This window comes from Schistocerca serialis, chromosome 1 (genome assembly GCF_023864345.2).
Source record: "Schistocerca serialis cubense isolate TAMUIC-IGC-003099 chromosome 1, iqSchSeri2.2, whole genome shotgun sequence".
In the NCBI taxonomy this organism is placed as follows: Eukaryota; Metazoa; Arthropoda; class Insecta; order Orthoptera; family Acrididae; genus Schistocerca; species Schistocerca serialis.
Genome location: NC_064638.1, coordinates 661544246 through 661560495, shown reverse-complemented (window position 1 = coordinate 661560495; position 16250 = coordinate 661544246). Strand labels below are relative to the sequence as shown.

Here is a 16250-nt window from a genome sequence, read left to right as displayed (position 1 = left end):
CTGGTGAATAATGTCCATTGCTGACCAATATGACCAATAGGCTTTTTGAAAGTATTTTTCATTGAATAGGAAGTAAGTTGGCATGATGTTGCGAGTGTAGTTCAGGGAAATTTACAGCTGGCTTTACAAATTGGTACCAAGGAGTCACTTAAAGAGTAGCACATAAAAAATTACTGTAATATGTGTTCAGAACATTGTTCTGAAGATATTTAATGTGTAAGTGTGGTAACTCTGTTATAAGTAAGTACTTTAAAAGCTCATATAGCTGTGTTGGTAAAACTGCTCATGATCCAAAGCTTCTTTGTGCAGCCTGTCTGCCAACCAATTTTCCTACCTGTTTGTAGACAACATCATAACATTTATTGGCCCTTGGATGATCTTATAACCTTAGAACTGCTCTTGTCTGCTGATTGAATTTTCTTGGTTCTCTTAATGCTGATAATCGTTTCATTGATATGTTAAATTTCAGTATTCACATTTTGGGAGAACTTTGAGAACATTTTCAGCCACTTCCAGTGAGATCAAAGCTGGATGATACACTCTGCCATTAGTGTATTGTGGTGCAGACTTAGTTTGAAGAATAATACAATTTGGTACTTTGCTGCAATCAGGCATGTACAACATGCCTGAAGTCAGCTTTCATGTGTCAGTCAGAAAATGCTGAGCAAGTGAATCTTGAAAGTAACAAGATTGTGTCTTGGTCCTTGTCCTCTGTTTCAAGTATTTGGTATGAAAATGAGTGATAAACACCTTCATGGTGTGTCAAGATAAGTGTATAGTTGTTCATATTCCACCCAAGATTTTCTGTTATGTCAGTCAAGGAATAATAATGTTTAAGAAATAAAAACTACAAAAAATAGTAAAAAAAATTATCAGAACATGGAGAGGGATGAGTGTAACGTGTAAGGGCTTTCAAGACAAGCGAAATACAAGAGGAAGTTAAAAATATCTTCCACTGCTTATTCTTTGCAACCTTGTTGTGTTCTTACCACAGAGAAGATAATTTTAGTATGCTTCTGATTACTGGTGATGCATTAGTGGTACCATGTTGACCATTTCGTGGCAGTCTTGTATGAATAACATTCATTCAAATAGATTGTCACAATGCATTCTTTCAGAGCTGCCTCTTGCTCAGTAAAGGAAGTGATGATTGTGTTAAAGGAACTTCAATAGCAGAAATTCAAAGTGTTCGGCAAATAATATACCTCGCTATTTCAAGAATTTTGAGGGTAGTGAAACTGTCTTGCAAGAATGTTGCAATAAGCGAATATGATGTTGCAGTAAGCGAATATGATGATCTGGTAGGTGTTAATCAGAAAGTTTTGTTGACTAGGCAAACAATGCTATCATGGTAGTTAAGGGTATAACTCATAAAAAGAAACTATCAAATTTCTTCTTCTCCTGTCTATTGTGCAATCTGCGTATGGTTGCTATCAGTATCAAATAAAGTTCTGAAGGTGAAGACAGTTGCTTCTCTTATATTTCACCCTAATTCCAAAAGAAACGTCAGAGCCAGAAAACTTTTATGTTAGCTGGCTCTAACTGTAGAAACTTTCGCTTTTATATTCAAGCGTTCTCTCTCTCTCTCTCCTAACCACCATGTTGGTAATAACTGATAAATATATGAGGTATCTATATCTGTACTGTGAAAACCACTGTGAAGTGATTGGCAGAGAGTACTTCCCATTGTACCATTATTAGGGCTTCTGCCAGATACATTCACATGTTGTGCACTCGAAGAGTGCATATGTTCCTGCTGTAATTAGGCTTATCTTGTCTTGGCATTTCCTACGTGAGCGATACATAGTGGGTTGTAGTCTACACTTGATAATTTTGACTGATTGTCTCTGGGTACTATCGGTCACATTTATAATAGCATTTATGTAACACAGATGTATATTTGACATTTTTCTCCAGTGATGCCTACATGTTTATAATGTATTCTATTTGCTGAAAATCAGCAATAATAAATACATTCCAAAGATAGTATAACTATAACTTTTTGTTTCTTGCACAAAGATATTTGTGTTGAGTATTCTGTTCTCTTTTATTTGTCTTGAAGTGAAACCAAAAACATAAAGTAAAAAAAAAAAAAAAAAAAAAAAAAAAAAAAAAAAAAAAAAAAAAAAAAAAAGTAGAAAATACAGTAAAAATTCTACGTAGGGTACCCAAAGAATGTTCTCGTATAATATCATGGAAGAACTGGAAATTTACACCCACACAAACGCACACCCAAATGAAATTTTAAATGAACAAACAGAACTAAAGTGTAAAAAATATCTATAAAACTTTATTTACATCCTAAAAGAAAAGGAAAACAATAAATTTTCAACACTTCCTGACACATAAGACAGTAGAGTACCCAACACAAATATCTGTAGGAAAAAGAAAAAAAATAGTTATTCTCTATTTGAATGTATTTATTATTGCTGGTTTTCCCACAAATAAAATTCATTGTAAAGTTATAAGTATTGCTGGAGAAAACTGTCCAACAAAAGTGCCGTATAAATGGAAAATGAGGATGCTACCATTGTATTTATTGCTGATGTTTGGCTAGACAATGTTAAGGTACTGAGGAATTCACACCTAACAATGTCTGCTGCAGTTGTATTACTAAAAAGCTGAAAACACACTTGCATGGTTTGTCACTCAAGAATGCCAATTTTGTTTTTCAGGTATTAGAAAAGCTTTCAACATTATTTCAGGGCTACTCAGAATGTCCACCAGTGGCATTTGTGCTGATGGGCAATTTCCTCTCATCACAGCATGGCAGTGCACATGCTATAAGCATGACCAATATCCCCGTGAGACAGTCAAAAAGATGCTCCAGGATGCAATATGTGAGATACATAATAAAAGCTGAGACATAAACAAGCAACATAATTTTATCATACATTTTTATGAAAAATTTTCAATCATAACTTGTAAAGGCAAAAATGTTGAAACAAGCTCATCATGATAGATGTATATTGAGTTAATGAAGTGTTAATATATAAATTGCAAAAACTTGGAGGAATTTACATATGCTGCTTTCAGTTTTATGGATCATTTAGATATCAGATATAGAAGTAACCTTGGGTGTGCTCCAGGGAAATGTGTTGGGTACTCTTGCTGTTCATATTGCATATTAATGATCTTGCACACAATATTAATATTAAAATCAGGATTGTGGTAGAGGATGCAGTTATCTATAATGAAGTACTATCTGAGAGAAGCTGCATAAATATTCAGACAAATCTTGATAAGATTAAAGAGTGGTGCAGAGATTGGTAACATGCTCTAAATGTTCAGAAATGTAAAATTTTGCATTTCGCAAAATGAAAAAAATGTAGTATCCTATGACTTAAAGATCAATGAGTCACAGTTGGAATTAACCATTCATACAAATACCTGGATGTGACACTTTGTAGGGATATGAAATGGAATGATGACATCAGTTCAATCATGGCTAAAGCAGGTGGTAGACTTTGGTTTATTGGTAGAAATATGGGGAAGTGCAATCAATCTGCGAAGGAGATTGCTTACAAATCACTTGTGCGACTGATTGTAGAATATTGTTCAAGTGTGTGGGCCTGTACCACATAGGACTAACAGAGGATATTGAATGTATACGCAGAAGGACAGCACGAATGACCACAGGATTGTTTAATCTGTGGGAGTACTGAAGGGACTGAACTGGAAGACCCTTGAAGGTAAGAGGTAAACTATCCTGAGAAAGACCATTAACAAAGTTTCAAGAACCAACTTTAAATGATTACTGTGGGAATATACTACAGGCCCCTACATATCGCTGACATAGGGATTGTTGATGGTAAGATTAGAATAATTGCTGCCTGCACAGAGACTTCCAGACCTTTATTCTTTTTCATGCTTCACACATGAATGGAACAGGAAGAAACCCTAATAACTGGGACAACGGGATGTACCCTCTGCCTTGCATCTCATGGTGGTTTGCAGAGTGTGGATGTAGATGTAGAAACAATTATTGAAGAAAAGTAAAACTTGTTTTACCTCATTTCCTTCCACCATAGACTCTGCAAGCAGAATAATACTTTATCTCCACTAAGTAAGTCAAATTCAAAACTTGGAACTCAATGGAAGCACTACTCCCTTTCAAGTGATAAAGAGGAAAACTAAATCAAAAGCTGAAACATAAATAATAATAATAATTATTATTATTATTATTATTATTATTATTACATTATATATGACATATTTGTTTGTTTGTGGAGTTACTCAAAATTTGGTACCATATGACATAATATAGTAAAAGTAAGCAAAATGTACAAGTGTTTGTTTTTGTATTTATATCTCCATTGTCATCCATTCCAAGAAAATATTATGCAGTCATGCAGCTGAAATTTATTGCTACGATATCACCCTTAAAATTGTGATCAGATGTTGGTCACCTCCATTATAACCATGATGAAATGTGGATCACCCTAGTAGTTTGTGGTGAGCCACTCCGCACTACTCTGATAGGGTAAACTTAAACCGACTAGACGTACTGCCTTAGGTAAATTCAGCGACTGTATTTTAAATCTTCTATTATATATTTCAGTGTCAGGTCACTCAATGGAATCATTTCTGGGCTTAGATTTACTACCATGTTGTCATCAGATAATTGTATATACACTGAAGAACCAAAGAAACTGGTACACCTGCCTAATGTTGTGTAGGGCCACTGCAAGCATGCAGAAGTGCCACAACACAACATCGCATGGACTCGACTAATGTCTGAAGTAGTGCTGGAGGGAACTGACACCATGAATCCTGCAGGGCTGTCCATAAAGCCACAAGAGTACAAGGGGATGGAGATCTATTCAGAACAGCACACTGCAACATCCCTGATATGCTCCATAATGTTCATGTCTGGGGAGTTTGGTGGCCAGCAGGACGGTTTAAACTCAGGAGTGTGTTTCTGGAGCTGCTCTGCTGCAATTCTGAAGATGAGGGGTGTCGCATTGTCCTGCTGGAATTGTTACAGTCCATTGAAATGCAAAATGGACATGAATGAATGGACGCAGGTGATCAGACAGATGCTTACATATGTGTCACCTGTCAAGAGTCGTATATAGACGTATCAGGCATCGCATGTCACTCCACTGCACATGCCCCACACCATCACAGAGCCTCCACCATCTTGAATAGTCAGTCCCCTGCTGACATCCAGGGTCCATGGATTCATGAGGTTGTCTCCATACCCGTACACGTCCACATCCATCCGCTTGATACAATTTGAAATCAGACTTGTCTGATCAAGCAACATGTTTCCAGTCATCAGTAGTCCAATGTCAGTGTTGACGGGGCCAGGCGAGGCGTATAGCTTTGTATCGTGCTATCATCAAGGGTACACGAGTGGGCCTTCAGTTCCAAAAGCTCATATTGATGATGTTTTGTTGACTGGTTCCCATGCTGACACTTGTTGATGGCCCTGCATTTAAATCTGCAGAAATTAATGGAAGGGTTGCACTTCTGTCACGTTGAATAATTCTCTTCAGTCGTTGTTGATCCCTTTCTTTCAGGATCTTTTTCTGGCCCCAGAGATTTGATGTTTTACCGAATTCCTGATATTAACGGTACGCTCATGAAATGCATTGATATCGGCAGCAATCTGCGGAAGGGTTGCACTTTTGTCACGTTGAATGATTCTCTTCTGTCGTTGTTGGTCCCTTTCTTGCAAGATCTTTTTCTGGCCTCAGCGATGTCGGAGATTTAATGTTTTACCGGATTTCTGATATTAACAGCATGCTCGTGAAATGGTAGTATGGGAAAATCCACACTTCATCGCTACCTTGGAGATGCTGTGTCCAATTGCTCGTGCATAGACTACACCACCACGTTCAAACTCACTTAAATGTTGATAACCTCCCATTGTAGCAGCAGTAACAGGTCTAACTGCACCAGACACTTGTCGTCTTATATAGGTGTTGTCAACCACAGTGCCATATTCTGCCTGTTTATATCTCTCTGCATTTGAATAAACATGTCTATTTGGTGTTTCAGTGTATATTACATCATAACTTTTTAACTGAACAGGTCCAGAGAGGTGCTCACAATATCTTGTACCTGTTAAGTTGATGAGTTACTACATATCATATTCAAAACATCTTATGATGGTAGGCAACGAGAACCTCATAACTCCATCTGTCTGCGAAATCTCTTAATTCCAGTAACTACGTAATCAAAGAGAGATTTGAAAGTGCATGGATTTCTGTAATTGGTCAATAACTAGGCTTGTACAATATACTCACATATGTAGCAACTTTGTGTACCTCTTTTTAAGCAACCTTTTTTGCTTGACATGCAAAATTTAACAAAATGAAGTTACGAGGTTTTCATATTTGTTATAATGTCATTGTAATAAGATTAAACTAGTATTGATACAGTTGAGTGGCCTGAAACTGGAATATGTAATAAAACAACTTTGTAAACTACAGAGTCATTGTATGAAACCTATATAACTTGATCTAAACCCTCTTACAAAATTTACCAGTTTTTGTGGTGTGGCTACACTGACATTTTAGGAAATCCGTTTTCTTTCTAAACATATGCTAGCCAGGAAGAATTTTATATTGTGCTTGGTTATTAGGCAGGATAAACACAAAGCTTTCAGATAGAGAATAAGAAACACTTTTGATTTCCTGCTGTGTGTTTTTAGCATATTTCTGTAGCTGTTTGTTGATCAAATGGATAGCAAAATTAACACCAGTGAACGACCTCATTTATTCCAATTTTACAAACTTCTGGAAAGGATGCACAGGGGTGATTACCATAGCCAAAGAGGGCAACAGAAACAACTGCATAGGCTTTTAATTTGGGTATTTTAATCAATGACATGTCAGTTTGCTCCAAAATTGGAAATTTACACTTTGTGGTCTAGTGGTGAAGCAGTGCCTGGAAGCAAAAAGGTCATGGGATTGAATCCCAGTTAGAATCTTTTAGCCTCTCGGGAACAACACATGGTTTGAATTCATGAAACAAACAAACACACACACACACACACACACACACACAGTAGTGACAAACATTCTGAAAAGCTAACTTCAGTCTCAAATAACTCTGAAAGGCACAATGTATCAATTTTTTTCCTAACGATTGTTCCTCAGCTCACCCTCCTCAGCAACACCCTTTTCAGACCATTCCTGACCACCATACATACCACCATAGGCAAAATTGGAAGTAGTTGATGTACATTAACTAGCATGGTATGACTTAGTATAGCAGTCACTACATTTTATTTCAATACAGTTTGTAGAAACACTGAAAGATGGTGATGATCTAATTTAAATGGAAACAAGATTTCAGAATGGAAATAAATCTGATGGCAACAAATTGATGTTGTCCTGATTGGAATTACTCTCAGTGTGAGGCACTCTTAGCAACAATGTAAAGGGCAAGTAAAACAAATGAAGATGTGCGTGTTCAGTAAGCTAGATACAGATGGAACTGTCTCTCATGTCAAATAGGAAACATTTAGTTCTGGGCAGGAGCATGCAGAGAAATTTTGGCTAAGTTTTGAAGAATAGTTGACCAAACATTAGAGGAACAGTTCTTCAGAGGAGGATCCTTCAATGATGTTCTCTGTAAAGAAGTTTCTAAAGATAAAGTGCACAATAGTCATAAAACAGATCGTAGGCTATTGCTAGTAAGATGCTGAGTGAAACACTTTTGCACAAAAGGGCATTGTGAGAAACCTAAAATGACTACCATAACAGAACCTCATTGAAATACCTCTCAAAAAGTGCAAAGATTGTCAGCTTGTCTTAAATATTAAAAAAATAGTGTATTTTCAAACTGCAAAACACATAGTAACGTAAGATTACGGTACCGCTGAGTCACAATTGAAATCAGTCAACTCATTGAAACATTAATACATGGGGGTAACAATTTGTGGGTACATGAAAAGAATAATCAAATACGTGGTTGGTTTGAAAAGTTCTCAGAATGGAACAGGAAAAAAGTACTTAAATCACTGAAACTTTTTTTATTTTTCAATATAGTCTCCTTGTAGATTAACACACTTGGTGCAATGATGTTCCAGTGCCTTGATCCCATTTCAAAACTGAATTTCCTCCGGGCCTGCATAATAGTTGTCAGCTCCGGTTATCAATTCTTCGTTTGAAGTGAATCTTCATCCACCAAAAAAAAAAAAAAAAAAAAAAAAAAAAAACAGTTTTGGGAAGAGCTGGAAGTCTGATGGAGCCATATCAGGTGAATAATGCGGGTGTGGCAACAATTCACACTTTAGTTCGTGTAATTTTGCCATGGCGACGCCATGTGTGCGGGCGTGCATGGTCTTGATGGAAGATGACTTTCTTCCTTGCTAAACCTGGCCTTTTTTCGCATATCTTTAGTTGCAATTTGTCCAGGGGGTTAACTTAGTATTCTCCAGTAATTGCTTGCCCAGTGGGGAGATAAAACTACTTAACAGATTCCCCTTCATATCCCAGAACACTGATGCCATGACCTTTCCCACCAAAGGAATTGTCTGTGCTTTCTTTGGTGGCAGAGAATTAGCTTGTTTCCACAGTTTTGACTGTTGTTTTCTCTCTGGGGTATAGTAGTGCACCCAAGTTTCATCTGTGGTCACAAACCGGCGCAAAATATCTTCTTTATTTCTCCTATAATGGGTCAAATATTATTCCTATATGTCCATTCTCATGCATTTTTGATCCAGTGTCAAAGAGTCGCGGCACCCATCTTGCAGGTAATTTTCTCATTTCTAATTCTGCAGTTAAAATGTGATATACCCTTTCAGACAACATCTGGCAAGCACGAGCAATTTCACGCAGTTTCAATTGGCGATCCTCCTTGACCATTTTGTGCACTCTTTTGCAATGATTTCTGGAGTAGTGACACTGCACAGATCATCATCTAAGCTCTCCTGAAGAAATTTAAATTCATTTGTCCACTTGGCAACAGTTGAATATGAAGGAGCAGCAGAGTCCCCCAGTGTATTCTGGAAATCGGTGTGAATGTCCTTTGCTTTCATACCTTTCTTTATGGAGTACTTAATCACCAGATAAAACCTAAGTGTTAATATGTGACCTTTCCTACAAGTTGTTTTGTTTTCCATGTAGTGTGATTTGAATGTAAATTGAAGCTGGAGGTGTGGAGAAAGGAAAGGAAAGGAATTACTGATGTCAGAATGCATATTCCACCAAGTACCACCTATCCGCAGACCCTGTCGATTTCTTCCATGCTTGCTACTCAGATTCCCACAGCAGGTCGGATGTACTTGTGCATCCACATTGAGGAATACGGAACCAGTGCCCATCTAGGCGAATTATTACATGAATGTTTGGTGTCTGCTCTTTTCAACACGATGCACTCAAATGAACAGGTGGCGTTCAGTGGAAATGTGGATCGGCTGTGAGATGTGCCGAATAATCTGCACAGTTGTAATAATGCTCTGTCTTGGAGGTGCAGTGGTTAATGCACCTGCCTAGTAAGCAGGGGATCCCATGTACGAATCCCAGTCCGGTACACATTTTCGATCGTCGCCACTGATTCCGCGTAATGTTAATGCAGCTGACATCTGTAATCCTTTTCAGTTCCTTTCTCCCCACCTCCACCTTCAATTTACACATGATGTATCACAGCTTCAGATTCCGTGTATTGTCTATTCTGTCAGACATATCTGAAAGAACAGATGCCACGCATTCATGTAGTGTAATGTAATCCAACCAATCGAAATTACAGCAGTTCCTTTCTTCTAATCTACACCCCCCCCCCCCCTTCCCGAAAATGCATAATACAGAAAGAAAATTGTTTCTTTTTCAGACCAGAGATGTAGTAAAAGGCACTTACCTTTTCTTACATAAAATTATATATTTCAGGCAAAAAGTAATGTAAGCTCATGTGTGTTCATTTGCTGGCATTATTTCCATATACAGTGGGGCTCTCTCATGCTGACAGTCACACCCTCTGTGGCTGTCATCAAGTGTTGAAGAGTTAATGAGACTGGAGATAAAATTTTTGTATCTTCTACCTTTTGCATGTCATTAACAGCTAAAAGTTTTATTTTTGAGTGAATGTTGTGTAAATTATACTTACATCAATTTGCTCTGGATAAAAGAAAAGTATTTATGCCATAGTTCTTTACAGTTTTCAGTTCTCCAGTGACCTACTTATTCTTTGTCAAACAGAGATTATTTTGGAAACATGAACACATTTGGAGGTCCTTCCAGCAAAAGTCTGAAGCTGTCAAAGAAGCTGCTTAAAATAGAAGAGGAAAATGAGGATGCTACCATTGTATTTATTGCTGATGTTTGGCTAGACAATGTTAAGGTACTGAGGATTTCACATCTAACAATGTCTGCTGCAGTCGTATTACTAAAAAGCTGAAAACACACTTGCATGGTTTGTCACTCAAGAATGCCAATTTTGTTTTTCAGGTATTAGAAAAGCTTTCAACATTATTTCAGGGCTACTCAGAATGTCCACCAGTGGCATTTGTGCTGATGGGCAATTTCCTCTCATCACAGCATGGCAGTGCACATGCTTATCTCCTTAAGGAAAAATTTAAAATTCTAGGGGATTTGATTGTTCAGTTTCCTAAATTAACAGCAAATAGCAAATTCATATTCATTCCTGGCCCTGTTGATCCTGCTTTTGCTAGCATTCTTCCCAGGTACGTTCAGATGAAAGCCACTTTGCTTTCAGTGTCAGTAGTCTAGTTTATGAGACAGAATATCATGCTGTTATTAATCTGTAATAACTGCATAAAATTCTGGTTTATAGAAGATTAGTAGGTTTAAAGTTATTGAAGGGGATACATCATCATTGTTGCTGAGATTTTACAGTTTTTGTGATACGTCACTGAGCACCTGTTTCGTGTATGTAGACTTATGCGAGTAAATGCATCCCATATTCATAGAGATATTCTTTTTTCCTGGACAGACCACCATTGCCAACTTTTGTCACAGAAGAGCTGAAAAAGAAACTTCCTTCAGCTATCTTCAGCACAAGTCCTTGCCGAATACAGTACTGCACCCAAGAAATAGTAGTAATACGGGAAGATCTGGTGACTAAAATGTGTCGGAATACTATTTATTTTCCTACCTCTGGTGATATACCACAGCATGTGAGTTCCAAGTATTGACAGAGACATTTGTATTACCAGTATTACAATTCTCTTATACTTGTCACTAATAATAATTTTTTCCTTGTTCGTAGTTTGCAAAGACTATAATAAGCCAAGCACACCTAGCACCACTGCCACTGGCTGTATGCCCTGTTTATTGGGGATTTGATTATGGGATGCAGCTTTATCCATTACCTGATCTAATCGTAACTGCTGATCAATTCAACGCATTCACCACATCCTACTCTGGATGCCAAGTGATAAACCCAGTAAGTATAAAATTAATTTATGAAGCAAGTTATATACCCTCACCCCCCCTCCCTGAAGATGTTCGTGCAGAGAACAGATCTTTTTTCATATAAAAAGAGTAATAACATCTCTCTATGCACTGAGGGATGGTGCTTACAAAAAAGTTTAACTTTATTTCATAGTCATTCATTAAATAAATGTAAAGTTAATTAGCTGATAAATCATGAATCCTTACTTATTAGTATGATTTGTGGCTGCCTCGATATGACTGGGTGTATCATCACTGACTCACAAGTCACCGAAGTGGCATCAGCTAAACAGGACTTGCAATTTCGGCGGCCGAACACCCCGCGTGGGGTCTCCCGGCCATAATGCCGTATGATCATTTCATTTTTGTTATGTTTTGTGTTACCCAAGAGTTAGGGGAAAAACAATAATCCTGCCCCATGGAAAAAGAAACTACTCAAAATTGCCCATGAGAAAGGGTATTTCCTCTAGGTGAGTAATATTGCTGGAAGTAATTATGCTACAACTGTCTATTTTTGTAATGAGAGTAATTACTCTAGTATACTTTACAATTGACATCTTGGAACTTCCTATAAGGGTACACTTCTTGACTTACTGCTGTACACCTAGAAGGAAAGTCTCAAGTAATAACTAAGGCTACTAATTGTAAATATCTCATATCTGTTTCATTAAGAAGTACAGTTCATAATGAGATGTATGGAGTGTTGATGTTCTTTCCTACATTGTGATTTCAGAGTTCTTTCCCAAGAAGCAATTATTCTTTTAAAGTGTACCTGCCAGCTTCACGCCAAATAGAAGACAGTCAAATTCCAAATGACTGATAATAGTTGTTGTATTGTTTGTATATTACATATAATTACAATATTTATCATACATAAATGTCATAAAGCTGTAAATATATTTACATAATTTTAAAAGGTGACCTTTTTCTTTACAAAACACTAATATTTTGATTTCAAGAATTTCTAAATAATTTACACAGGTATTTGGTATTAAAAAATATCACTTCGTTGATTGTGATACGTAGTATGTTACAAGTACTGTTACATAAATTACAATTTTAACAACAATAAAAGAAGACTCCACTCAATGACTTCCAGGCAGCACTGCACCACTGTGAACAATTATAATTGTTTTTTAGTAGATAAACCTTCTGCACATAAAAATGAGCAGAGGTACTGAGTACACTCTCACATGCAACAATACTTGATTTTATACATCCTTCACATCAAAAGATAAAATTTATGAAGCATACTGATTTGTTGGATTCTGACTCACAACCTCTTAGCATCAGTTGCTTGTGACCTGTCGACTATGGTCTCCTGTCAAACAGAATGAAAATGTTAATAACTGCAAATTTTTACCGAAAACCAATTAAATAAAGAGCTTAACTTACTTTCTTTTTGATATCTTCTGCAGGCTTCTTCTCTTTCATTTGCATCAAAATACCACAGTGTAATAGCATATCTGAAAAGGTAAAGTACCTTGGTCTAAATCGACAACTTTTTGTCACAAGAGATGAACTTAAACAGGCACCATGGCAATAACAAGAATAAATCAATGCTAATTTTACCTTGTCTTGTATGCTGGCTGAACTTCGTGAGGGTTACGCCTATCAGACCAGAAAAAAAGAATTCTGTCAAACAGTGGTTCTATATCTGCTACTTTGTCTTGCCATCCAAAAGGGAAGATTCGTAAAAGGCCTCCGTTTTCCTATGAAGCGGTAAATTATGAGTGTTTCCTACTTATGTGTTAAATAGGAAGAGTCTTTAAGCATTATAAATTGTTACTACCCAACCACAATATTATTGCATTTGGCCTCCCATGACATTACAGTAATTAACACCACCACATTGCACTGTGAATGATTTCAAGACAGATGTGCACATACTATCAAGTTGTTCAGCATGTCCTCATAAAGTAACAATTAAAAACTCATGCTACGTTGATCAAAGTGCCTTTGCTCCCAGGTGCAGTAATATTGTGGTCGACTAATAATGAATGTCAAAATAAGACCACGAATATACTGATTATCTTAACTGTAAACATAAATCTTCTTAAGCCAATAATTAACAACAGAATTAGGGACTTTCCATTTCAGCGTGGAGGATGATACTACAACAGAAATACTTGTATTCAATACCAAATGGTTTTTCGTATGCCAAAAAGGGAAAAAAATTAGTTTTTCTGAATAATGAAAGATTACTTTCAACATTGACAATTATTCTCTCACTATGTGTACTTATATATAATGTATTTTATGGAAGAAATGGAGAAAAAGACATTATTTTCAGCAGGACACAGTAACACAAAGTGATATCACATATTTAAATTATTGCCCAATTCATTAAAAACTCAAATGAAAAAGTTATTAGGAGGAATCAAGTATAGAGGCATCAGTAATTAGGGAACAAGCAGGTGGGTGAAAGTAACATATCTATACTCAAGATTTGACTAGGCGGATAGTAGCTCTTTCATTGTGTTGCAGGTGTGTTATGTGTACTATTCATTGGTGTATGAAGATTAAATGATATTTCCGATTTTGACTCAAATCTGCACTGACTTGCATAATGTCTAAGTCTTTGACATTCACAGGCATCACTAATATTTATAATATTTAATACCCCCCCCCCCCCATGAACCATGGACCTTGCCGTTGGTGGGGAGGCTTGCGCGCCTCAACGATAATGATGGTGTCCTCTTGGGTAAAATATTCCGGAGGTAATATAGTCCCCCATTCAGATCTCCGGGCGGGGACTACTCAAGAGGACGTCATTATCAGGAGAAAGAAAACTGGCGTTCTACGGATCGGAGGGTGGAATGTCAGATCCCTTAATTGGGCAGGTAGGTTAGAAAATTTAAAAAGGGAAATGGATAGGTTAAAGTTAGATATAGTGGGAATTAGTGAAGTTCGGTGGCAGGAGGAACAAGACTTTTGGCCAGGTGAATACAGGGTTATAAATACAAAATCAAATATGGGTAATGCAGGAGTAGGTTTAATAATGAATAAAAAAAAAAAAATAAATAAATAAATAAAGAGTCCGGGTACACTACTACAAAAAGCATAGTGAACGCATTATTGTGGCCAAGATTGACATGAAGCCCACGCCTACTACAGTAGTACAGGTTTATATGCCAACTAGCTCTGCAGATGATGAAGAAATTGATGAAATGTATGATGAGATAAAAGAAACTATTCAGATAGTGAAGGGAGATGAAAATTTAATAGTCATGGGTGACTGGAATTCGACAGTAGGAAAAGGAAGAGAAGGAAACGTAGTAGGTGAATATGGATTGGGGCCAAGAAATGAAAGAGGAAGCCGCCTGGTAGAATTTTGCACAGAGCATAACTTAATCATAGCTAATACTTGATTCAAGAATCATGAAAGAAGGTTGAATACATGGAAGAATCCCGGAGATACTAGAAGGTTACAGATAGATTATATAATGGTAAGACAGAGATTTAGGAACCAGGTTTTAAATTGTAAGACATTTCCAGGGGCAGATGTGGATTCTGACCACAATCTATTGGTTATGAACTGTAGATTGAAACTGCAAAAAGGTAGGAATTTAAGGAGATGGGACCTGGATAAACTGACTAAACCAGAGGTTGTACAGAGTTTCAGGGAGAGCACAAGGGAACAATTGACAGGAATGGGGGAAAGAAATACAGTAGAAGAAGAATGGGTAGCTTTGAGGAATGAAATAGTGAAGGCAGCAGAGGATCAAGTAGGTAAAAAGACGAGGGCTAGTAGAAATCCTTGGGTAACAGAAGAAATAGTGACTTTAATTGATGAAAGGAGAAAATACAAAAATGCAGTAAATGAAACAGGCAAAAAGGAATACAAACGTCTCAAAAATGAGATCGACAGGAAGTGCAAAATGGCTAAGCAGGGATGGCTAGAGGACAAATGCAAGGATGTAGAGGCTTGTCTCGTGAGGGGTAAGATAGATACTGCTTACAGGAAAATTAAAGAGACCTTTGGAGAAGAGAGAGCCACTTGCATGAATATCAAGAGCTCAGATGGAAACCCAGTTCTAACCAAAGAAGGAAAAGCAGAAAGATGGAAGGAGTATATAGAGGGTCTATACAGGGGGCGATGTTCTTGAGGACAATATTATGGAAATGGAAGAGGAGGTAGATGAAGATGAAATGGGAGATATGATACTACGTGAGGAGTTTGACAGAGCACTGAAAGACCTAAGTCGAAACAAGGCCATGGGAGTAGACAACATTCCATTAGAACTACTAACAGCCTTGGGAGAGCCAGTCCCGACAAAACTCTACCATCTGGTGAGCAAGATGTATGAGACATGAGAAATTCCCTCAGACTTCAAGGAGAATATAATAATTCCAATCCCAAAGAAAGCAGGTGTTGACAAATGTGAACATTACCTAACTATCAGTTCAATGAGTCACAGCTGCAAAATACTAACGCGAATTCTTACAGACGAATGGAAAAACTGGTAGAAGCAGACCTCGGGGAAGGTCAGTTTGGATTCCGTAGAAATGTTGGAACACGTGAGGCAATACTGACCCTACGACTTATCTTAGAAGAAAGATTAAGAAAAGGCAAACCTACGTTTCTAGCATTTGTAGACTTAGAGAAAGCTTTTGACAATGTTGACTGGAATACCCTCTTTCAAATTCTGAAGGTGGCAGGGGTAAAATACAGGGAGCGAAAGGCTATTTACAATTTGTACAGAAAGTAGATGGCAGTTATAAGAGTCGAGGGACATGAAAGGGAAGCAGTGGTTTGGAAGGGAGTGAGACAGGGTTGTAGCCTCTCCCCGGTGCTATTCAATCTGTATATTGTGCAAGCAGTAAAGGAAACAAAAGAAAAGTTCGGAGTAGGTATTAAAATCCATGGAGAAGAAATAAAAA

At 37.3% G+C, this 16250-nt stretch overlaps 2 protein-coding genes across 6 annotated transcripts in view; one reads left to right on the top strand and one right to left on the bottom strand.

Moving 5' to 3' along the window:
• The window catches only part of LOC126479561 (DNA polymerase epsilon subunit 2), a 163898-nt gene that overhangs the window by 121894 nt on the left and 25754 nt on the right, over positions 1-16250 (top strand). For 4 of the 5 annotated variants that reach the window (XM_050103798.1, XM_050103797.1, XM_050103794.1 and 1 more), the window contains exons 6-10: positions 10152-10293; positions 10401-10636; positions 10906-11089; positions 11182-11358; positions 12100-12761. In XM_050103798.1, coding sequence (XP_049959755.1) covers positions 10152-10293; positions 10401-10636; positions 10906-11089; positions 11182-11358; positions 12100-12186 — 826 coding nt within the window. In that variant the 3' untranslated portion in view covers positions 12187-12761. Of the gene's footprint in view, positions 1-10151; positions 10294-10400; positions 10637-10905; positions 11090-11181; positions 11359-12099; positions 12762-16250 lie in introns of those variants that run through there. The other variant, XM_050103795.1, reaches the window with a different exon arrangement.
• Positions 12351-16250, bottom strand: part of LOC126479618 (egl nine homolog 1) — a 61919-nt gene continuing 58019 nt past the window's right edge. The window contains exons 3-5 of the mRNA XM_050103799.1: positions 12939-13078; positions 12762-12832; positions 12351-12687 (exon numbers count right to left, since the gene is read on the bottom strand). Of these exons, the coding sequence (XP_049959756.1) occupies positions 12656-12687; positions 12762-12832; positions 12939-13078 (243 nt within the window). The 3' untranslated portion in view covers positions 12351-12655. The remainder of the gene's footprint in view (positions 12688-12761; positions 12833-12938; positions 13079-16250) is intronic.